Source organism: Oryctolagus cuniculus, chromosome 2 (assembly GCF_051225735.1).
Source record: "Oryctolagus cuniculus isolate XC-2025 breed Fujian yellow rabbit chromosome 2, ASM5122573v1, whole genome shotgun sequence".
Lineage (NCBI taxonomy): Eukaryota > Metazoa > Chordata > Mammalia > Lagomorpha > Leporidae > Oryctolagus > Oryctolagus cuniculus.
Genome location: NC_142868.1, coordinates 10534825 through 10559712, shown reverse-complemented (window position 1 = coordinate 10559712; position 24888 = coordinate 10534825). Strand labels below are relative to the sequence as shown.

The 24888-nt window shown below is 40.7% G+C and overlaps 1 protein-coding gene and 1 long non-coding RNA gene across 10 annotated transcripts in view; one reads left to right on the top strand and one right to left on the bottom strand.

The window, feature by feature from the left end:
- Nucleotides 1–2194: 2194 nt before the first annotated feature.
- Nucleotides 2195–24888, bottom strand: part of C1QTNF7 (C1q and TNF related 7) — a 119676-nt gene continuing 96982 nt past the window's right edge. For 3 of the 9 annotated variants that reach the window (XM_008274297.5, XM_008274309.5, XM_089326947.1), the window contains exons 2-3: nucleotides 9406–9651; nucleotides 2195–3173 (exon numbers count right to left, since the gene is read on the bottom strand). In XM_008274297.5, the coding sequence (XP_008272519.1) occupies nucleotides 2542–3173; nucleotides 9406–9651 (878 nt within the window). In that variant the 3' untranslated portion in view covers nucleotides 2195–2541. Of the gene's footprint in view, nucleotides 3174–6032; nucleotides 6285–9405; nucleotides 9652–17371; nucleotides 17478–21116; nucleotides 21281–21387; nucleotides 23777–24888 lie in introns of those variants that run through there. The other 6 variants (XM_089326950.1, XM_089326952.1, XM_089326948.1 and 3 more) reach the window with 5 other exon arrangements.
- The window catches only part of LOC127486330 (uncharacterized), a 68209-nt gene continuing 64887 nt past the window's right edge, over nucleotides 21567–24888 (top strand). The window contains exon 1 of the long non-coding RNA XR_016229768.1: nucleotides 21567–21662. This is a non-coding gene — a long non-coding RNA (uncharacterized LOC127486330). The remainder of the gene's footprint in view (nucleotides 21663–24888) is intronic.

Sequence of the window (24888 nt, the reverse complement as noted above, 5' to 3'; positions counted from 1 at the left end):
GAGAGTGGAACGAAGGGTGCTCAAGGCTTCAGAGGATCTCTCTTCACTCAGGTGTGGGGTGCTCTCCCTCCTCCCCCTGTCCATTCCTCCAACAGCTCCCTCATACACGGGCAGCCTTAGGCTTTGCTTTATTTGAATTTGAGACCTAGGAAACTCATGAGAAACAACGTCTTACCACAGTGTAAAGTAGTGGGTGCCCTTACTTGTCAGGAAATCATTAGGATAAGCGTTTCTCCTGGCAAATGATCGTACTGAACAATTTCAGGGAATGATGTAATTACTGCCTCTTTCTCTCGATTTCCATCTTTACTTCCCCTGCCACTCCCCAGGCTGCTTCTAACTTCAGGCTCTTCACCCCATTAGAACAGAAAATACTTCCCTGATTGCTAGTGATCTTGAATATTTTTTCATGTGTCTGTTGGCCATTTGGATTTCCTCTTTTGAAAAATGTCTATTGAGGTCCTTGGCCCATCTCTTAAGTGGGTTGTTTGTTTTGATCTTGTGGAGTTTCTTGATTTCTTTGTAGATTCTGGTTATCAACCCTTTATCAGTTGCATAGTTTGCAAATATATTTTCCCATTCTGTCGGTTGTCTCTTCACTTTCCTGACTGTTTCTTTTGCAGTACAAGATCACTAGCAATCAGGGAAATGCAAATCAAAACCACAATGAGGTTCTACCTCACCCCAGTTAGAATGGCTCACATTCAGAAATCTACCAACAATAGATGCTGGAGAGGATGTGGGGAAAAAGGAACACTAACCCACTGTTGGTGGGAATGCAAACTGGGTAAGCCACTATGGAAGTCAGTCTGGAGATTCCTCAGAAACCTGAATATAACCCTACCATTCAACCCAGCCATCCCACTCCTTGGAATTTACCCAAAGGAAATTAAATTGGCAAACAAAAAAGCAGTCTGCACATTAATGTTTATTGCAGCTCAATTCATAATAGCTAAGACCTGGAATCAACCCAAATGCCCATCAACAGTAGACTGGATAAAGAAATTATGGGACATGTACTCTATAGAATACTATACAGCAGTCAAAAAGAACGAAACCCAGTCATTTGCAACAAGATGGAGGAATTTGGAAAACATCATGCTGAGTGAATTAAGCCAGTCCCAAAGGGACAAATATCATATGTTCTCCCTGATTGGCGACAACTAACTGAGCACCAAAGGGGAAACTTGTTGAAGTGAAATGGACACTATGAGAAACAGTGACTTGATCAGCCCTTGTCCTGGCGGTTGATGTACAATGTAATACTTTATCCATTTTAGTATTTTTTTTGTTCTAGTACCATTGGTTGAACTCTGTAATTAACACACAATTATTCTTAGGTGTTTAAATTTTAACTGAAAAGTGATCCCTGTTAGGAATTTGGAAAACATTATGTTGAGTGTAATAAGCCAATCCCAAAGAGACAAATACCACTTGTTCTCCTTGATAGGTGACAACTAACTGAGCACCAAAAAGGAAACCTGTTAAAGTGAAATGAATATTATGAGAAACAGTGACTTGATCAGCCCTCACCCTGACTGTTGATGAGCAGCTTAATATGTTATCCCTCTTAGTATTTTTTTTGTTTGTTCTACTTAATACTTTTGGTTGAATACTGTAATCAATACACAATTCTTCTTAAGTGCTGAAACTTAACTGAAAAAAAAAAGAACAGAAAATACTAATGATGGGTTGAGGGTAGGATGGGGGGAATGTAGATGCTAAGTTCCTCTTGTCTTTGCAATCATCACCCTACACTTAAACACACACACTTTAGCCATCCAATGTTTTTCCATGTGCAAACTCTTCTCTGGGTCCTAGCCCAAGAAAAGCAAGTGCTATTATGTGCCTGTAGCCTGGATTCACTCTTTCTGCTTGGTGCTCATGACACTGACATGTGAGACCATGCTCACCATACACTAGCCAGTATGAAGGTAGGATTTTGTCTTAAGTCATAATTAAATCTGATTCGGTTCCATAACATCTGGTCCATAAAGACTCAGTAAAGCCTTGTGTGAATTTGTACAAAACATGAAGAAATGAATAATAAAACAAAAGAAACTTATTACTTCACTTTAGCTTGCTTGAAAATATTCAGCATCTCTTACCTTTGGTTTTTGACTTACTGTAGACTTTGAGAATTATCAAAGATTTTGCTTGGGATGATATGACTCTGAAATAACAGACAAAAATGTAATTTTATGAACATTTAATAAGGCAATATCTTGACAATTGATTTTATCACTCAGGTCATTTAATAAAATTTGTTAAAATTGCCTTTCATCTGTTTAAATATTTTTGAACATCACTTTCAAGATAATTCATATCTGGGGTTGTTTTACATAGTTCATTTTTGACTGGTTTCAGCTGTTCGGTGGTTTATCTTGTTTTAATAGATTCTTCTAGAACTGTCTGTAAATGCTCTGGAATCTGAGTGGGAGTCTGTTTGATCCCATTCCTGGTTTCTCTGCATTCTAGAATCGCAGATTAAATGAAAGGATGTGCTAGAGTGAGCTTGGAACATTCAGATCCGTGTCCTGATCACAGTTCATCATCTTCTGAAATGGAATCCAGGTAATCTGTGTCAACATACAGGAGAAATCCGGAGAATAAGCTGTCTGCCCAGCCTGGGTCTGAGAAGAGGCCGTTCTGGTCAGTGAAGAAGATCTCCAGCCAGACTTCATCTTCTGGCTGCAGATAGATGACCGTGGATCCTGAAGCCACATCATGGTTCCCTGTGTTGGCATCGAAGGTCCTTATCCGGTACTGTCCATTGTGTACCAGTCCAATTGCCAGGTGCTTGTTCGCCAATGTGATATCATAAGAAAAGTAATAGATCCCTGGGAAAGCACAGATGAACTTCCCTGTTGCAGGATTGTAGTGCTCCCCCTCATTGAAGAGGACCTTGTTAAATATAATAGGTAGCCTTTCTTCTGGGTAGCTGGTCGTGATGCCAACAGAAAAGGCAGATTTGAGCACGATGCTTCCACATCTGCAAACTCCAGGCAGCCCTGGGTCCCCTTGGTCTCCTCGGTCTCCCTTTGGTCCAGGAGGCCCCGCTGGACCCACTTCTCCCTTCTCTCCCTCTGGTCCCATGGGTCCTTTCTTCCCAGTCTCTCCTTGGTCTCCTTTCTCACCAGCAAGACCCAGTGGTCCAGTCTTACCTCTCAAACCTTCAAAAAGAGTTTAGAGTTCCATTAATAGTTCTTCTAAATATAAGACTGCAAATAGCACACTACACAATTCAGCCAACTTTCAAGACTGTACTACCAAATGACACATCTTTTAAAAAAATGAGTGATGCAACAAACATGAAATAGAAAAATTTGGAAATTTAGAAATTCAGAAATTTAAGTCTATTTCCTTGAGTATGTTAGAAATCACTTTACCACTAAGTTAGAATAATTAACTAATATATGATAGATTGGCTGCCCCTCCACTATTTACATCCAGGTATTGGTCACTACAGAAATTGTTCAATGAGCATGATAGTATTATTCCCCAGAATGGAATCACAGAGGTAGACAGACCATATAAATCTTTAGAGGCTATTTAGCCTCATTTACAGGCTATTTCATTTACTATTTACAATAAAAGAATTAAAATTAAGTTTGCTTATATTTATGAGCCTTTGGTAAGTACCAGGGATGTGTGAAGTGCTCTATTTGCATGCATTGTTTTATTTAAATCTCACAATGACTTCATGAAATAGGAATTCTTATTACTTCCATTGTAGATGAAGAAACTGAGCCACAGAGAAGTTATTTTGCTCAAGGGAACAGAACTAATGGTTATGGAACTGATATGGGAACTGAAGCCTGCCTGACTGCAGCCTGAGCATCCACTGGAGTGATTGGCAATGCTGTCCATTGTCAAGTGCACTTGGAACATAGTAAGTGCTCCACGTGGTAAAATAACCATAAAGTATTGACCGCTACTGATACATAGCTCCTTTCTGGAGAAGATGGAGTCCCAGAGGTTAGAAAACTTGCTTCTGGAATAAGAGTAGGACTAGAATCCATGACTTCTTAGCCTCATGATGCTTCCTCTTCATCATAAAGCCTCTTATTTGGGGTTTGGAGATAAGAATCCTAAATTCTGTTTGGCTTTACACCTAAATGGTTACATCCTTTTAGGCAAGTCCCTTAGTTTCTCTGGGTCTCATATACAGAAAAGATATAATAGCTATGTAGGGATTTCAACAAATTGAGATCATCATACAGGAATATTTTGTGTGTGTTTATCTTTATTTCTGCAGATCAACTATAGGCTAAATGCAGAGAAATAGAAATCTTAGTTAAAAGTAACAAACAAAATCTATAAAATTTCAAAACCATACATGTGGAAGCAGGATACACAGCAGACTCATAGAATGTCAAAAGACTTAAACAGCACTCTGGCCTCAAGGAATCAGCTATTAAGGCATTTGGATCTGGCTAAAAAGCCCATGAGAGTTTCGCAGGCGTGGAAAGCCAAGACATTGTGGCAAAGAAAATGACCTAAATGAAAGATCTTTGTGAGTGAGATCCCAGCAGAAAGAATGGGCCATCAAAGAAGGCAGTACCTTTCTCTGAAGGGAGGAGAGTACTTCCACTTTGACTATGGCCTTGTCTAAATAAGATCAGAGTTGGTGAATTCAAGAGGCTTCCATAGCCTTGGCAGCTCATGACAAGAGCCTTGGGTGATTATTGATGCCATAAACAAGAGTGTCAATTGTTAATCAACAACGGGAATCACTGTGCACCTGCTCCCCATGTAGGACCTCTGCCCTTAATGTGTTGTACTACGCGAATTAACGGTAAAACTACTACCCAAACAGTACTTTATATTTTGTGTGTTTTTGTGGGTGCAGTCTGTTGAAATTTTTACTTAGTATATACTAAATTGATCTTCTGTATATAAAGATAATTGAAAATGAATCATGATGTAGAATGGGATGGGAGAGGGAATGGGAGATGGGATGGTTGTGGGGGGGAGGGAGATTATGGGGGGAAAAGCTGCTATAATTCAAAAATTCTACTTTGGAAATTCATATTTATTAAATAAAAATTGAAAAGAAAAAAAAACAAAACCTTGCATGTAATAGCAATGATTTTGTACCATAAAAAGATGTCACTCAATGTAATAGTCAAATGCATTCCATAAATAATGCTTACATAATGTTGTCTCAAAAAGAATCAAATTTATTGGCTATCTTTAATATACTACTATATTCAGTGAAATATATTGTTGGTGGATTGTGTAGTTTCACTTTAAAATCTATTTGTTCTCAAGAACTCTTATTAAGTTAAACCTTTTTATCTTGGTGATGCTTTGATATTGTTTCTTTGAATATTACACATACATGGCTGTGTTAGTTTAATGATTTCATCATTTCTCAGTTGGCATTGTTAGCGATAAAGTGCTTAGAGTAATGTAAATTTGAAGAAAATTAAAGCTTTCACTTTGAAATATGAAACATTTTAATCATTTCAGAAAGTGGCTGTTGAACAATTTATAGCGCATAGAAAATCCTAACCATGAATGTGGCCCTTTCTTGGAGAGTTGGGGTCAACATTGTTAACTGATCACAGTAGTATCTCCAGCTATGGGTGGCTTTTGTTGCTAGGTTCAAACTATACCAGGCCCAGCCAGGACACATTCTGATATTTATTTCTTGAAATAAGGTTATAATGGTTTGAATTTTCAATGTTTGTTTCATTATGGAAGCAATGAAATATGAATGCTATTTTGCTTTAGATTAACTTGGGAATCAAAGACTATAACTTCTGAATTGCTATTTTATATTCAAAAGGAGTTTAACATTTTTGCCTTCACTATTGACCTTTGATGCATTAATAAAATGATTTTGTTTACAGTATCAATTTTGACCATAAAATCTCATTATGTGCACAAATCCTCTTGCCTCTGATTCTCGGCAAGTCACTCCTTGTTTGTGTTTCAAATGCCCCATCTTGCAAAAATATGGACAAATTGGAACTACATCCATGTCAAACTCATTGGGCAAAGAAGTCAATATAGACCCAGCAGACCTGAGAAGCCCCTGTCAGCCATGGATTAGTTGTAGGAATTTGAAGATGCGGATTGATCTCTCTGGCTTTGGTCTCCCAGTCTTTGAAATGAAGGTGTTGTGCTGTACTGTTAGAGAGCTCATCCTCTTGAAGATTCTTTGAGACCAAATCATAGATACTGGGATGCAATTTCATGATGACCTCCATGAGAAGATCTTCATAACCTCAACTTCTGGGTTTTCTACAGTATTACCTTTGTAATACGCCAAAGTGCTGGAAGATAAATAGTCATGAGCTAGCTGTAATAATTTATCCTGTTTACCTAAAAGATTTTCATGTTTGTTAAAAGATGACACAATAAGAGTAGAAAGAAGGAATAATTCATTCTCTACTTCCCTATTATGTCACATATAGGCTTGGGCAGAAAGGAGAGTTACAGAGTAAGGGTTGGGCCATGTTTAGGTACTGGAGGCTGAGTAGAAAGAATTCCTTCTTAGTGCTCCATGAAATAGGTAGGTGTGCCTAGATTTTTTTTAAACACATTTGCTTATTTCTTCCATCTGCCCATTCACCATCCATCCGTCCATCCATCCATGGATCTATGCATGCATTCAATGCTCTAAAACTGATTGACCATCTCCTGTGTGCCTTCACTGAGTTAGGGGATGAGTGGGACACTGGCCTGAATAACATCTTCCCGGCTTCAAGTTAGCTGTTATTCCTTATGACCTTAGGATCTGCAATGTGTCATAGTTAAGCTCATGTATATACCTAAGTTTATATAATAAACTGGAATGAGTGATCTGGTTCATGAGGTAACTTTAGTGACATTTGAAGATATTTACATGAATATGCATTCAGATCAAGTGTTGATGATGTACTACAATAATGATTATTGCAGACCAGCGTGAGAGGCACATATTTTTACAGAAAAAAATTTAATTCAGTAAAATAAGTTCTGAAATTCTGTCTTTCTAGACCAAAAAACACACTTGACTCTGCCTGGACTTGGTAGAGTCAGATATAGTGGGGGTGTTTACCCAGAGTACAAGAATGAGGGGACCCTGTAGTGTTAAAGGGAAACAGGGAGTCAAGGCTCCTGGACTTGGTTGAGTCAGATATAGTGGGGGTGTTTACCCAGAGTACAAGAATGAGGGGACCCTGTAGTGTTAAAGGGAAACAGGGAGTCAAGGCTCCCAGGCACATTGTGCTCAGACACAGCCACATAACCACGCCACCCCTACTCGACTCCACCAATGGCTCTGTCCTAGCAGTTTCTAAGTGGTGCACGCTTCTCTTTTGATCATATTGTCATTCCTACCTTAACTTTCTGAGCTGTTACATGTCCTTATGTATATATAAATGTACATTGAATTTAAATAGTCTCAGGTTGGGAAAGTAACTTTATTTTTGAATCTCATTTTTTTCCATTGGTAACATTAGTATTATTGCTAGTAGGGTTCCAGTGGACTTTAAATACTAAATTAAGTTCTTTCTGAATGGTTGCTATTATATGTTGTAGTTATGCAGTTACACATTGGCTTCTCCCACTTGAAAGTCTGTTTATCAAGACAAAGACAATGTCTTATTCAAGCTTCTGTTGCCAATGCCTAGAACAGTGTCTCACCCAGCTTTAACTTGCACTGCCTGCATTTCTATCCTCAGGGCACTTGGCAAAGTCTGGAGACCTTAGCAGCTGCCAGAGTTAAAGGGATGTTGCTCAACAGGGTGCAGTGCACAGGCAGCCTCCTCACAGTAGAAGCCTGCACGACCCACGTGTCATTCGTGTAGAGGCTGAGAAACACTGGTCTAGAATAATGCTGGATAGTAACAGGTGCACTTACAAAAAGCTTGTGGAGTGAGTAATGTATGGGTGAGTGAATGTACTGGTGGCTATTGGAGTAGAGTTGGCCTCAGAGATGGTTAAAATTGCAGCGATTCTTAATATTGAATTTAACCTGATTTCCTCTGTTTCTCATTTATGACTTGTTGTATGGCATTGGGTAGTCATGAATTTTTCTGTGACCTATCTGTACATATTAAAATGTAGCATGTAATAATAGCTAACATTGGCTGAGTGCATACGGCATGGAAGTTATTTTGCGGGGTCAATTTTAGGTGTTCTTCCCCTTAAACTTCACCATTACCCTTACTACTGCCAACTTACAGATGAGGAAATTGGTGTTCAGAGAGGCTATTTGCCCAAGGATACTAAGTTAGTAGTTGTAGGGGCCAAGATTTGAGCCTAATCTCTGACTCCAATGCTTACTTGAGCAGTGACTACATTATTGCTTCCAGACACAGTAAATCAGAAGAGACAGCAATATATAACTCTGATTCTGGAGTTATACAGGAACTCTGGGATATTCATAATTATGACTATGTGGTAAATTATATTCACAGGTTACACTCAAGCATCACATTAAAAGTGCTTTCTCTGATGCTGAACAATGTGCATAGATTTGGTAGTTATTGATTTGCCAAATATTTTCTGCATGCCACATTTAGAAATGAATTATTAACCAATAACCTGAATATATATTATAATGCTGTTTCACAGAACACCACTGAATCAGGTGCAATGATTAGACAGGGGCACTTTCTTAGATCTATTGATTTTTTGTTCCTTTCCTTTGTCCCAGTTTTTACACAGAAATTTATTTTCAAAGATTGATTCCAAATCCCTTCCTCTTTTAGATTAACACAGCCTCTCAAGAATTGCAGTTTGGTTTACTCTGAAGAATTGCAGAGTCTGGCAAGCTTCCCAGGCCAACTCATTTGTGGAGAACAAGAGTGAACATTACCGAAGGACTAGGGGACAATTGTGTTGCTGTGCCGAGCTACAGGAAATCTATTTTGTAACTGCTACAGGAAAGGTGGGACTGTGATGAGCTAGGAGAGTCAGGCCATGCAGTGTCATTGTCATTCCATCCGTGAAAAATAGCATCTAGAATCTTGTTAGGTATCTTTGGTTCAGTGCCAAGCAAGGCAGTACCTTTGTATCTGGTGACTAATTTCTGCCTCTGCTTAGTTGCTCTGTCTTCCTTCCTGCCCACCTGTCTGTCTGTCCATCCATGCACTCACATATCCAGTCACTCCTGTATAATAGAATATCCGTTGGCTCCAGGCCTCAGATGCTCTGAGTCCAGCTCACCAGCAGCACACATGCGTCTGCATCCACCCTCAGCAATTCATTTAAGACACTGGGGCTTAATTTTCTCCTCTACATAATGGGACGACGTCCACCAGCAGAAGCTGTCATCACTGTTGCATGGGGATTCAGCAAAGAATTCAGGGCAGCATCTGAACACTTCTCACCAGAAAGCAACACAGAGAAGGAGCAGCTGTACAGTGGGAGCAAAGGGGTGTTCTGTGGGACTTCATTATTCATTACCTGCAGATCCCTTTTCCCCCTTTTCTCCTTTCCTGCCGTCTCGACCATCTCTGCCTGGAAGGCCGATGCGGCCGTGGTGCCCAGGAGAACCGTTTGCTCCTGGGGGGCCCGGAGGTCCCGGTAAGCCCGGAATGCTGCAGATGTATCTCGGGGTGTAGCTCTCTCCTTTGAACTGATGTCCTCGAGGTTGTCCACTTGCACAAAGGGCGAAACTTGTAACATAGAGCAAGACAAACATCTTTGGCTCTGGAAGAGAAACAAAGGGACATCAACGCACCCTCTTTGGACTTGAAGATGAGAGCAGGAATCTGTAGCCACTCACTGCAGTGCTTGCCTTTTCACACATGTAAAACTTTGTCAACTCTCATACTGTCATTGAATACTCTTCACACAGTACTGATCAAAGTTCTCAATGCTCTACACAGAAGTTGTGTAGATCAAGGGTTGACTTAAAAAATTCCAAATTAAATCTCAGTGATGCACTTACTCTACAGAAATAAACAATGGTCTTTGAAAAATGACATTTTCTTTTTGCAAAAGTAATGCATTTTAAAAATATATTTATTTATTTAAAAGTCATAGTCACAGAGAGAGAGGGAGAGACAGAGGAGAGACAGAGAGAGATCTTTCATCTGCTGGTTCACTCCCCAGATGGTTGTAACAGCCAGTGCTGGGCAAGGCTGAAGCCAAGAGCCAGGAGCTTCTTCCAGGTCTCCCACATGGCGGGAGGGCCCCAAGCACTTTGGCCATCTGCTGCTGCTTTCCCAGCTGCATTAGCAGGGAGCTGGAACAGAAGTGGAATGGCCAGGACAGAACCGGTGCCTATATGGTTATGCTGGCATCACAAGCAGTGGCTTTACCCACTACTCCACAATGTCAGGCCCCAGATAACGCATTTTTAAAAAGAGAAAAGTAGAGATACAAATGAATAAAATAAATATCAGTGCTATTCTTACCACCCAGAAACACCTGTCCTTTGCATTTTAATATTTATACCCTTCTAGTCCTTTCTGCTTGTGCTGTGGAGAAAAGTGGTATCTTATCTTTTTTACAATTCCTGTAAGTTTTTCCATTTACCAATGTATCATGAACACTTTGCGTCCAAATTATTCATAACATTATACAGTTACTGCTTTTGTCTCTATTATTTTCTATGGACACAGTCCCTCATTATAGGTATTTAAGTTGTTTCCGGTGTTCCACAAATATAAATACCACGCTAGACATTCTGCTAAGTAATCTTTGCATACATCCATGATTGCTTTCTTAGAATTACTGGGCTTTTTAAAACAGGGGAAAGGCAGAGGCATTTTAAGGAAAACCGTGTTTTTCATTTGATAATCAAGTGTAATGCAATTAGTGTTAATTGGAGTACTGTGCATGTCTTGGGGGTGTCTCAAACTTTAATTTAAACTCTCCAGGATGTAATGCCATGGTGTCCCATTAAGCTCTTAGCACTGGGGCTTGATTAAGAGCTGTGTGAGATTCCACTGTGCACGGCACCATGCATCCTCTGTGAAGTAGCTAGCTGGCCTCTTCAGCCCTGATCTGACAGCACTTGGGTTTTTTCCTACTCAGCTGAGAATAATGGATCATTTATTAGCATGATATCCTTGTATATTGAGTGGGGATGGGGAGGTTCAGGGAAGACTGGGGAGACCTGAGTTTTTAGGCTAAATGGTCCTTAGAATTACCAGTTTCTTGACTAGGAGAACATGTATAGATGGCTCTGGAATTGCACAAAGTAGTTTGGGATGATTGGACTTGTGTTTTATTTTTTTTCCAAAGAAACAGTTTACTTAATGAGTGCAAATTGCATAAGTACAACTTTAGGAATATAGTGATTCTTCCCACCATACCCACCCACCCCACTCCACCTCCTTCTCCCTCTCCCATTCCCAGTCCCATTCTCCATTAAGAATAAAACAAACAAAACAAAACAAAACAAAACAACTGTTCCTTGACAGTCAAGACAATGGTTGTTCAAGTCATTGCTTCTCAAAGTGTCAATTTCACTTCTACAGATTTCCTTTTAGGTGCTCTATTAGTTATCACAGATCAGGGAGAACATGTGGTATCTGTCCCTTTGGGGCTGGCTTATTTCACTAAGTATGATGTTTTCCAGATTCAACCATTTTGCTGAAAATGACCAGATTTCACTTTTTTCTTTTTTTACCACTGTGTAGTATTCCATAGAATACATAATCCCATAATTTCTTTATCCAGTCTTCAGTTGATGGGCATTTAGGTTGATTCCATGACTTAGCTATTGTGATTTAAGCTGCAATAAACATGGGGATGCAGACAATTCTTTTAATTACTGACTTTATTTCCCTTGGGTAAGTTCCCAGGCGTGGGATGGCTAGGTCATATGGTAGGTCTATATTCAGATTTCTGAGGTATCTGCAAACTGATTTTCATAGTGATTTTACCAGTTCACATTCCCACTAACAGTGGCTTAGGATACCTTTTCCCCCACATTATCGCCAGGATTTGTTGTTTGTTGATTTCTTTATGAAAGCCATTCTAACTGGGGTGAAGTGAAACCTCATTGTGGTTTTGATTTGCATTTCCCTGACAGCTACTGATCCTGAGCATTTTTTCATGTATCTGTTGGTCATCTGAATTTCCTCTTTTGAAAAACGTCTGCTTAAGTCCTTGGCCCATCTCTTAATTTGTTGTTTGTTTTGTTGTTGTGGAGTTTCTTGATCTCTTTGTAGATTCTGGTTATTAATCCTTTATCAGTTACTTGTTTGCAAATAATTTCTCTCATTCTGTAGGTCATCTCTTCACTTTCCTGAGTGTTTCTTTTGCAGTACAGAAGCTTTTCAGTTTGATGTAATCCAAGTTGTTGATTTTGGCTTTGATTGCCTATGCCTCTGGGATCTTTTCCAAGAAATCTTTGCCTGTGTTAATGTCTTGAAGGGTTTTTCCAATGTTCTCTAGTAATTTGATGGTATCAGGTCATAGATTTAGGTCTTTAATCCATTTTGAATGGGTTTTCATATAAGGTATAAGATAGGAGTCCTGCTTCATTCTTCTGCATGTGGAAATCCAATTTTCCCAGCACCATTTGTTGAAGAAACTGTCCTTGCTCCAGGGTTTGGTTTTAGTTCCTTGGTCAAATAAAAGTTGGTGTAGATGTTTGGATTGATTTCTGGTGTTTCTATTCTGTTCCATTGGTCTATCCATCTGTTTTTGTACCAGTACCAGGCTGTTTTTATTATAATTACCTTGTAATATGTCTTCAGATCTGGTATTGTGATGCTTCCAGCTTTGTTTTTGGTGTATAAGATTGCTTGAGCTGTTCGAGGTCTCCTATGTTTCCATATGAATTTCAGCATCATTTTTTCTAGATCTAAGGAGAATGTCTGGTATTATGATAGGTATTGTGTTGAATCTGTAGATTGCTTTCAGAAAAATGGACATTTTGATGATATTGATTCTTTCAATCCATGAACACAGACAATTTTTCCAATTTTTTTATCTTCTTCTATGTCTTTCTTCAATGTTTCGTAATTCTCATCATAGATATCTTTGACATCCTTGGTTAAATTTTTTTCCAAGGTATTTGATTATTTTTGTGGCTATTGTGAATGAGATTGATCTTAGACGTTCTTTCTAAGCTGTGGCATTTTCTGTGTATACAAAGGCTGTTGATTTTTGTGTATTGATTTTACATCCTACTACTTTACCAAACTCTTCTTTGAGTTCCAATAGTCTCTTGGTGGAGTCTTTTGGATCCCCTGTATATAGAATCATGCCACCTGCAAATAGGGATAGTTTGATTTCCTCATTCTTAATTTGAATCCCTTTGATTTTTTCTTGTCTAATGCTTCTGGCTAAAACTTCCAGGACTGTATTAAATAGCAATGGTAAGAGTAGGCATTTTTCTCTAGTTCCTGATCTCAGTGAGAATGCGTCACACTTTTCCCCATTCAATAGGATGCTGGCCATGGCATTGTCATAAATTGCCTTGATTCTGTTGATGAATGTTCCTTCTATATGCAGTTTGCTTAGAGTTTTCATCATGAAAGGGTATTGTGTTTTATCAAATGCTTTCTCTGCATCTTTTGAGGTCATTATATGGTTTTTGTATTTCAGCTTGTTAATGTGATGTATCACATTGATTGATTTACATATGTTGAACCATCTTGCATGCCAGGGATAAATCCCAATTGGTCCAGGAGAATGATCTTTCTGATGTTTTGTTGGATGTGATTGGCCAGAGTTTTGTTGAAGATTTTTTGCATCTATGTTCACCAGCGAAATTGGTCTGTAGTTCTCTTTTTCTGTTGCATATTTTTGAGGTTTAGGAATTAAGGTGATGCTGGCTTCATAGAAGGAATTGGGAGGATTCCCTCCCTTTCAATCGTTTTGAATAGCTTGAGATGAATTGAAGCTAGTTCTTTTTAAAATGTTTATTGGAATTCAGCAGTGAAGCCATCTGGTCCTGGGCTTTTCTTTGTTGGGAGGTTCTTTATTACATATTCAATTACCATCATGATTGTTGGTATGTTTTGGTTTTCTATGTCTCATGGCTCAATTTAGGTAGGTTATATGTGTCCAGGAATCTATCCATTTGTTCGGGTTTCCCAATTTGTTGGCACACAGCTCTTTATAGTAATTTATTTCTGTGGTGTCTGTTGTTACATTTCCTTTTCCATCTCTAATTTTGTTGATTTGGGTAATCTTCCTCCATTTTTTGGTAGTTGGAACCATGGTGTGTCAATTTTTATTTTTTCAGAAAACCAGCTCTTGGTTTTGCAGATTCTTGTATTGTTTATTTGGTTTCAATTTTGTTTATTCTCTAATTTTGATTATTTCTTTTCTCCTACTAGTTTTGAGTTTCATTTGCTATTATTTTTCTAGGTCCTTGAGATGCACTGAGAGCTCATTTATTTGGAGCCTTTCCAATTTCTTGATGTAGGCACAAATTGCTATAAACTTTCCTCTTAACACTGATTTTGCTGGATCCCATAAATTTTGATATGTTGTATTGTTGTCTTCATTTGTTTCCAGAAATTTTTTGATTTCTCTTTTGATTTCTTACTCACTGTTTATTCAGGAGCATGTTGTTCAGTCTCCATGTGTTTGCATAGGTTTTGTAATTAGGTGCATATAGATTTGTAATAGTCACATCTTCTTGTTGAATTGATCCCTTAATCATTACACGGTGTTCTTCTTTGTCTCTTTTAACAGTTTAAAGTCTATGTTGTGTGATATAAGAATGGCTATACCAGCTCTTTTTTGGTTTCTTTTGGCATGGAATATATTTTTCTATCTTTCACTTTCAGTCTGAGTGTATCTTTGTTAGTGAGATGTGTTTCTTGTAGGCAGCAAATAGATGGGTTTTGTTTCTTAACCCATTCAGCCAGTCTGTGTCTTTTAACCGGAGAGTTGAGGCCATTTATATTTAAGGTGACTATTGATAAGTAACAACTTTGCCCTGCCATTTTTCCAAAAATATTCCTATTTTTTTCTTTGAATTTCCTTTGAACTTCTACTAGGAGATTTTCTTCTTTTACCTTCTTTTATAGTGATGACCATATTTCTGTGTTTCTGTGTGCAACATATCCTTAAACATCTTCTGCAGGGCTGGATGGGTGGTAATAATTTCTTTTGGTTTCTGTTTGTCATGGAAGGTCTTTATTTCATCCTTATTCATAAATGAGAGCTTTTCAGAGTATATCATTCTGGAATGACAGTTTTTTTCTCTTAAGACTTGGAATATATCTTGCCATTCTCTCCTAGCCTGTAGGGTTTCTGATGAGAAGTCCATGTGAGTCTAATTGGAGATCCTCTGAAAGTAATCTGGCATTTCCTTTGTGCACATTTTAGAGTCTTTATATTTTACTGTGGAGAGTTTGATTACAATGTGTTGTGGTGAAGCTCTTTTCTGGTCATGTCTATTAGGAGCTTTATGTTTTTCCTGTACTTGGATACCCCTTTCTTTCTCCAAATTGGAGAAATTTTCTGTTATTATTTCACTAAAAGGCCTTCTAATCCTTTCTTTTCATGCCTTTAGGAACTCCTAGAACACATATATTGGGTGGTTTGATAGTATCCTGCAGATTCTCAACAGTGTTTTTTAGTTTTCTAATTTCTTCTTCTTGTGTTTGGTCTGACTGTATAATCCTGTGCTTTCTCTTCTCAGTTGGATATTCTTTCTTCTGCTTCACCAGTTCTGTTGTTAAGGCTCTCCACTGTATTTTTCATTTGTTGTATTGAATTATTCATTTCCAAGATTTCATTTTGATTTCTCTTTAATATCTAAATTTTGTGGGAGAAACTTTCTTTCATGTCATGTATGGATTTCATTAGTTTGTGCATTGGTTTCAGATTACTCCTAAGTAATCCTATGGTCAATTTTTTGAATTCCCTTTCTGGCATTTCTTCAATTTCATCATCTTCACAATCTAGTATTGAGGTTGTGTTCTTTTGGGGGTGTCATGTTGTCTTCCTTGTTCTTGTTTCTTGGATGTGCATTTGTTATTCAGCATTTGTGGGGATACTTGTTTTTTTCTTCTTGGACTTTTCGCTGTGGTGGCTTTTATCTTTGGACTATGTCTGATTGGATTAGTGGGGCGTCTGCAGTCAGGAATTACTAGAAGTGTGTGGTGGATGTGGCCAGTGATCTCTGTTTACTGCTCCAGATTGAAGGGCGTGTCTGAGGTGACACACCCAGGTTTGGTGTGGTAAATCTCTCTCTCCCTCCCTCCCTCCCTCTTTCCCTCCCTCCCTCTTCTTTCTCTCTCTCTCTCTCTCTCTCTCTCTCTCTCTCTCTTTCTATTGGGATGGTGGTTTCTTCTTGTCTGTTGACAAAGACTCAGCTGGCTCCTCTTCTTGACGGAAACCAGTCCTGGGTGCTAGCCCCAGTGAGTATATTATTCGTCCACTCTACCATAAGGACCACACAAAGGATCTGTGCAGCTCTCAGTACAAGCTCAGATTCCCCAGCAATGTCTCTTGCCATGTAACCAGGGAGCCCTGATTGTGTGCAGCCTTCCACAGTGACTGCCCAATGTTCCAGCCACACCCTAAGTCCTCCCATGCAACCTCAGTGTTTTCACATTCCCGGCACACAAGACTCCCATAGTCACTTTCAAAAGTTTCCCCCTGGGTCACGAGCACCCAGCCCCCTGTCTATTCTCCCCACTAGACTCAGGAGTCTCCACTTGGCTGATTGCTGGGCATGGACATGAGCTGGAACAGCTGCTACGTTTGTCCAAAATGCCGGTGACTGCGTCTGGTCTCACATTGCTCTCCAACACTGTGGAGGAGGCTCTCGGCCTGTGGTGTCCTAAGTTGTGTGCATCTTGGCCCTCCACATAAGTCCACTGTGCTCCTCCAATTTACATGGTTTCCTTTGCTGTTTCTCCCTAACTCTTCCCTGAGACTGCACTCTTTCCACTTTTTAATAACGATCTTCTTGTAGACTCACACAGCAAGCAAGCTCCATCCCTACTCCACCATCTTAATCCCTTATGGATTGGTGCTTTAATAATAATAGAAAAAACACATAGTGCTTGACCTGGCACATGCTCCTTCAAAGGAAGTAATCATACCATGTGGGGAAGCAATCAGACAGAGTCTCTTTGGTTTTTTGACAGCCACTCAGAACATTAACTAGGCACTGGTTACCACTTTTGTGGTACCCGGGGGAAATTGCAACATCTTTGAATTAGGCCCAGGAATTTGAGAGAGCATCGGAAAGACAAAACTAAGAAAAACACAGAATGCACATAAACTTTTGAAATAAGCCTGATTCCTAGAAATCTTATTAGTGAAAAGTAACAGCATTCATCCAAATACAGGCGTTTTATTTGTAGTCATAAAATGAAAATCAAGAACATCTTTTGGCATGCACTGTTTGCTACACTTATCATAGTAGTCCTTTTTTTTGGTTTCTGTAATGGAATACTTGAGGGTAGTACTTATAAAGAAAAGAGGGTCATGAGCTCACAGTTTTGGAGGTTGAAAGTTCAATAGCATAGGCTGGTTCTGGTGAGGCCCCACCCCCTGTTGCCGGCTGCATCACTTCATGACAGATGGCACCATTGTGAGAGCACTTCCTCTAGAGAGAGACAGAGGAAGAGAGGGAAAGGGAGAGGGAGAGGGGGAGGTACAGGGAGAGGGGGACGGAAAGGGAGGAGGGAAAGGGAGAGAGGGGGAGGGAGGGGGAGAGGGAAAGGGGAAGAGGGGGAGGGAGAGAGGGAGATGAGGAGAGAGGGAGGGGGAGAAGGGAAGAGTGGGAGGGAGGGGAGGAGAGAGAGGGAGAGGGGGGAGGGAGAGGGGAGGGGAGGGGAGGGGCAAGGGAAGGAGGAAGGGGAGGGGGAGGGAAAGAGAGGGAGGGAAGGGGAGAGGGAGGGAGAGAGGGAGGGGAGAGGGGAGGGAAAAGGGAAGAGTGGGAGGGAGGGGGAGAGGGAGGGAGAGAGAGAATCTTAAGAAGCCAGAGCAAGGGTGGTGCACCCCATGTGGTGCAGGGGCCCAAGGACTTGGGACATGTTTCATAGGCACATCAGCAGGGGACTGAATTGGGAGTAGAGCAGCCAAAATTTGAACCAGCACCCATATGGGATGCCAGTGTCACAGGTGGCAGTTTAGCCCAGTATACCACAACATCAGCCCCAACATGGAGGCTTTTAACCACACACAATAGAGGACTCTGGGGGAGGCCAGGAGTTGAGTCTAAGAGTGATTGACATCGTCAGAGAGAAGATGTTTTGGGCAATGGCATCTTAGACACTCTGATAGAAGTGTGAGACTAGTCATTTATTTATTATATTATATGTACTATATATTATATATACTATATAACCAGCCTAAGTGGGGACAGCTTTCTCTCTTTAAAGGATTCATTTATCTGAAAGGCAAAGTTACAGAGAAAGAGGTCTTCCATTCACTGCTTCACTCCCCAAATGGCCACAATGGTGGGGCTGGGCCAGGCCAAATTCAGGAGCCCTGAACTCAATGTGGCTCTCTCATGTGGGTGCTGGGGCCCAAGCGCTTGGGCCATCTTTGCTGCTTTTCAGGCCATTAGGCTGGAACTGGATGGGAGCTAAAGCAGCTGGAACGTGAATCCCTCCTCATATGGTATGGCGGTGTTGCGATGGTGGCTTAACCTGCTGTGCCCCAGCACTGGCCCCAGCGAGAGTTGATATTTAACTAGATTCCTATCGATGAACATTTGGAATGTTTCACTGTTTTGTTAGTATAAACAATAGTGCAATGAATATCTAATTCTGTCATCTACTTAATTGCATATGGTTTATTTTATTTTATTTTATTTTTTTGACAGGCAGAGTGGACAGTGAGAGAGAGACAGAGAGAAAGGTTTTTCTTTGCCGTTGGTTCACCCTCCAATGGCCGCCGCGGCCGGCGCGCTGCGGCCAGTGCACCACGCTGATCGATGGCAGGAGCCAGGTTCTTATCCTGGTCTCCCATGTGGGTGCAGGGCCCAAGTACTTGGGCCATCCTCCACTGCACTCCCGGACCACAGCAGAGAGCTGGCCCGGAAGAGGGGCAACCGGGACAGAATCTGGCGCCCCGACCGGGACTAGAACCTGGTGTTCTGGCGCCACAAGGCAGAGGATTAGCCTAGTGAGCCGTGACGCCGGCCGCATATGGTTTAGACTTGAGCACCAAATGATTTTTCTCAGTTTGTCTTTTCACTTTGTTCATGTACTTTTTAGATGTTTTTTTTTTAGCATGAAACACTTTTTGAGGTTCAATTTGTGCTTAGAAGATAATAGAAAAGAGCCTTGCAGTTTTCTTTTAATTCTTTTTTTTTCACATTTAAAAATATGATCCATTAGAACTTTTTTGATAAGAAGTGTGAGGTAGGGTTACCACTTTACATTTTCAATACCTTGTAATAAATAGCCCATCATTCACCCGCTGCCCCACTGATTTTCAATGAACTTGGTTATTCTGACTGACAATGAGGCATATGGGTCAGGACTTTGTAAACATTACAATAGATTTTACCAACTTTATAAAGATATAATTTTCACACCATATAATTCAACAAAGTGAAAGTGCATTATAATCCAACTTTAGCATACCTCCAAAATCCCCCAAAGAAATCTTGTACCCATTGGCAGTCACTCCTCATACAATATACTTTAAAGCACTAAATTGAATTATGCAAATTTATGTAGAATATGTGATAAAATATATTTTTCCATCATTTTGCATTTTTGGAGTTAGAAAATCAAAGCTCTGAAAATATTGCTAAACTTGAACAGATCTGTCCTGGATGTAAATTATACATGAGGGTCTATTCTATTTTTCTGTAGAGATTATACAAATGTGGGTTTTAGTTCTTATAGCATCTATTTAAAAATTGATTTGTATTACTTTAGATTCTAGAGGCTTTATGTTACTGTGCGTTTTGAATATTTAAGGAAAGAATGTAGTATGTGTTGCTTTGGAAATATTTTTAGTTATAGAACCCTCTGTGCTTGCTAAAGTAGCCATGGGAAACTCTTGGAGAAATACTGATTAAACCAGGGAAAGATTGAACTGCTAGAAAATGTGTTCACAGATTGAGATCCCTTGGTAAATAGCATATTTTCTTCTTTTAGAAATGAAAGTTTTGGGAACATAAAATGATGCAGTTTTGTGGAAAACAGTATAATGATTTCTCAAAAATATTGAACATAGAATTTCCATATTATCCAGCAATTCTGCTTCTGGAACTAAAAGCAGGAACTCAAATGGCTGTCTATACACCTGTATTCATAGCAGCATTATTCACAGTAGCCAAAAGTGGACAGGACCCAAGTGTCCATCCACAGATGAATGGATAAACAAAGTATCCATACAGTGAGATACTATTCAGCCTTACAAAGCAAGAACATTCTGACACAAGCTACAACATGGGTGAACCTTGAAGACGTTATACTAAGTAAAGACAGTTTGTGAAAAAGATAACTATTGTATGTTTCCTTTCAACCGAAGTGCCTAGAGTAGTCACATTCATAGAGACAGAAATTCTGCAGCTTCCAAGTGAGCTCATGAGGGCACTGCCATACTCCGACCCAGCCATTGTTTGAACTGAGTTCTCTGTCTCCAGCGCTTGAGTGTTCCTCGATATCATGTGCGGGAGACTAAGATATGACTTCATGACAAGGGGCTGGCCTGGATTATTAACTCAAATTGGAAATGTGCTTTGCCTGGAAATCATTAGGAAGAGGATAGGTAACCAGTGAGGGCCAGAATGAGACATTTCCCTGGCTTCTGGGGCGCAGATTTCACAACAGGGGGCTCTCTCATTCTCTGGCTGCACTAGGACTGGCACTGTGATGGGGCCCGAGGGGGCCCTGAGCTCCTCACGCCCCAGTTCCTTCTGTGTTGGGCTCCTCAGCTCCCTGCCCGTGGCTCCGGTTTCCCTCTGCATAGCCGCTTCCCGTCCTTCCTCCTGCTGGCACTGCTCACAGCCCTGCAAGGCCGCCCAATCACACTGTGTTCCAGCTGTTTATTTGCTTGCCTGCTTCCCCACCCAAATGTGAACGCCACATCACGGATATCTAGGACACAGACTTGTCCACGGGGCAGGCTCAACTAAGCTTGAAAGGAGGAAAAATCCACTCACTATCATCAACAATTCATAATTTATAAACTTTTGGCTGTTGCATGTAAAGTGCCACGGTGGAAGAGTGATGAAAAAAAAAAAAAAAAACCCTGAGATTTGTAAAACATCTTACAGTCTACAGAGCAATGCGAAGTCCACTTCATCCTCCCAAAGCAGCTTTTGGGACAGGCTGGACAGAGAACCAAGGCTCAGAGGGACCCTGTCACTCGTCTATGGTCCAAAAGCTCACGTCAGGTCAGAGATTTGAACCCAGGTCTTGAGGTCCATGGATTCATTCTGCAAGAATCGTTGGTTTCATAAACTAAAAATCTACCTTTATGAAAGAAAGGCCATTGCATCTACGTCTGCCAACATTCTAAAACAAACAAGAGTAAGCACCATACCTTGCTTGGCTGGTGGTGGCCGCAGGGTTCTAAATCCACAGGAGACTGAAGCTCTTTCATGAGAGTTCAGTGAGAAACTTGCTTTGGTACCAGACAGAATAACAGATCCAAGTTCTCAAAGAGTTCCAAATAGTTGTGCTAAAAATAATGTTCTTGCTTAGTCCCAAAGAGCCAGAGGCCCTGGAAGTCATTCATCGAGCGAAGCTCAACTCGGGGACCAGTTAAAATTATGGTTTTGTTTGGGATCGGCTTTGAGTGCCTGCTTTTCTTGACTGGTAAGTTTAGAGACTTCTCCATCGCTGTGCTCTGGCCACTTTTCCAGATTTGTTTACTTAATTTTTCCCCTCCGCATTTGTTTTCCATTGAGAGGATGTTTTAGGGGGAAAAAAAACAGTCGCTGACTGGAAATTAGCTGTTAGCTTGGAGAGCACAGTCCTTTTGTATGTGAGAGTTTTCCAGGTAGAACCTTTAGATTCTAATGGTGTTTCACAGAATTACAAGGAGCGATGTGACACCTATTCCTAGCGACTATGGCAGGAAAGTGGCCCTTCCCTCTGTGTGCTGCAGAAAGAAAGGATATGAGTACTGCCCTGTGGTTTGCTTTGTTCTGGGCTGAAAGGACAAATGATTGCGTATTTTTAGAAGACTAATATGCCTTTGTTCCTATAGAGAAATGATCGTAACGACTCAAAAGGCAGACTGATTCTCTAAAACCTATGACTAGTCTTCTCCGGTGTAATCAATTTCTTTGTTTCCCTCTGATGTGTATTTTTTAATATTTGCTTGGCAACTGCAATATATAATTTATGATGTCATGTATGGAAATTAAGTGACTGAATAAAAATCTTGTTTTCATCTTGCTTTCACGAGCCTCATTCTTCTCTAGCAGTGAGAATGCCAATTGAGAGAAATGCTTCTATAGTTAGGAACAGGAACGTGGGACACAATTCTGACAGGAGGAATGGCGGGCTCTCTGTTCTGATAGGCCTTATTGTTCTGCATGTATCTAGCCTGCAGTGCGAAGGAGAGGGGCTCTTTTATTTCGTTGCCTGTTCAAAATCTGGATGCCATAATGATGTGGTAAAAATAGTGTCTTCCGCATAGGAGCTAGTCCTAACTTTTTGCTAAATTAGAGTAGAGAGAGACAGAGAGTGACAGAAACACACACACACATACACTCACACACACACATACAGATCTCTCACCCGCTGGTTCACCCTCCAAATGCCCACAACTGTCAGGGCTGGGCCAGGCGGAAGCCTGGACCCCAGAACTCAGTCTGGATCTTCCACGTAGAGGGCAAGCGTCCAGGTACTTGTACCATCATCCACTGCTTCCCAGGGTGCACATTTAGAGGCAGATGGAATTGAGACTTGAATCTGCACTCTGATATGTGACGCAGGCTTCCCAAGCAGTGCCTTAATCACTCTGTTAGCTGCTTGCCCCTAAAGTAGACTCTTACTCAGAGTCACTGGGCTTGTTCTTTTATCCCCATAATAAAATGGTTGGCCTTAGGGCCAGCACTGTGGCACAGTGGGTTAGGCTATCATCTGCAGTACATGCATCCCATATGCATGACTGTTCAAGTACCAGCTGTTCCTCTTCCCACCTGGGTCTCTGCTGCTGTGCCTGGGAGGGCAGTGGGGAGGACCTGGCTTCTGGCTTTGGCTGGCCCAGCTGGGCCATTGCAGCCATCTGGGGAGTGGACCAGTGGACGGAAGATCTCTGTCTTCCTCTCTCTCTTTCTTCCCTGCTCTGTAACTCTGCCTTTCAAATGAATAAATCTTAAAAAAGTTACCTTTGATTATTCCTAAAGTCCTTAATATTCTCTAACAAAATGCTGTGCCTGATGTCAATCATTAATAAGTGTGACCTAAAAAAATTATGTCATCCAGTTACAAGTTTAACTTCAAATGTTTCAGCCACTGAAGTGTTCACTTCTGTGTTTACAATTGATGACTTCTAAGATTTTTTTTTTTCATTCAGTCTTTTTTGGAATAGCCCATTCTCCACCAGGGAGCATAGAAATGGATGATTTGTTGGACAGTAAAAGAATAGACATATTCTTTTTTTTTTTTTTTTTTGACAGGCAGAGTGGACAGTGTGAGAGAGAGACAGAGAGAAAGGTCTTCCTTTGCTGTTGGTTCACCCTCCAATGGCCGCCGCTGCCGGCGCACTGCGGCCAGAGCACTGCGCTGATCCGATGGCAGGAGCCAGGTACTTATCCTGGTCTCCCATGGGGTGCAGGGCCCAAGTACTTGGGCCATCCTCCACTGCCTTCCCGGGCCACAGCAGAGAGCTGGCCTGGAAGAGGGGCAACCGGGACAGAATCCGGCGCCCCGACTGGGACTAGAACCCTGGGTGCTGGCGCCGCAAGGCGGAGGATTAGCCTAGTGAGCTGCGGCGCTGGCCAAGAATAGACATATTCTTATTTTTGTGCCTTCACCTGGTCAAAAGCTAATTCAATTTATAGATATTTATACTTTCTTTTGTGTGTCATACACAACTTGTCTAATTTCCTGGTAATGTTGTTTACCACACTTTTGATGATAAAAGATTTTTTATATCATGAAAGAATCAGGTTGTTTTTTTCTGTCCTGTAATATTTGAGTTTTTCTTTTTAAAAATGATTTTCCAACTCAGATAACCTAACTATTCATAGGCTAATCTTTCTTTCCAGAGGGAATGAACCTCTGAAATCTTCTCTTAAAGCCTTCAGACCTCAGCTGTGGCTGTAACTTCTTAGGATCTATTTCACACTTACATTAGCAGCAGTAGCTGAAAGTGATGAGTAGAAAAACATGCTGAAGACCATAGACCAAGAGCAAACAGTTGGATTCCATTTTGACCTGTCACTTACCCCAGACCTGTTCCATCTTTCCTAGGGAGACAGTTTTTCCCTCTTAGCTTCTTGTGCTTTTGTTTCCCAGTAGTCTTTACTTAACTTTTCCAATGAATTCTGTTTAACTCATTCTGATCAAGTCAGTGTTAACACAGCATCTAAAATATGTGGATAGACCAGCTCTCAAGAAAAATAGAACAAAAAGCAGCAAAAATCTCGAATTTGGAGCTTTTGTAATTTCTTTGGCGTAACTGGCCCTGTCATTGGTCAGTTTCAAGCTACCAACTTGATATTCATTGCAAGCAAAGCTGGGAAGCTATTTGCAGAATTGGATTTAAGCTGGCTCAGCACCTCACCTATTGTACAGACACACAACCATACACATGCACACCCATGTACATATACACATACCTGCACACACAGAAGTCATTTTGCTAGGCACTAGAATTATTTCAAAGTTGATGGTTCTAGCATCTACAAAATGAGTATGTACAATGTGTTAAGATATTATAAACACTGCTTCCTTTAATCTTCACTATAACCTCTCTGCTTCTTCCTGTTCCAGGTGGCTCATTCAAGCAGTCTCATCTGCAGTCAGCCCACTTCACCACTAAACCGTATTTTCTTCCCAGGGACTTGCAAACTTGACAGGACCAGAT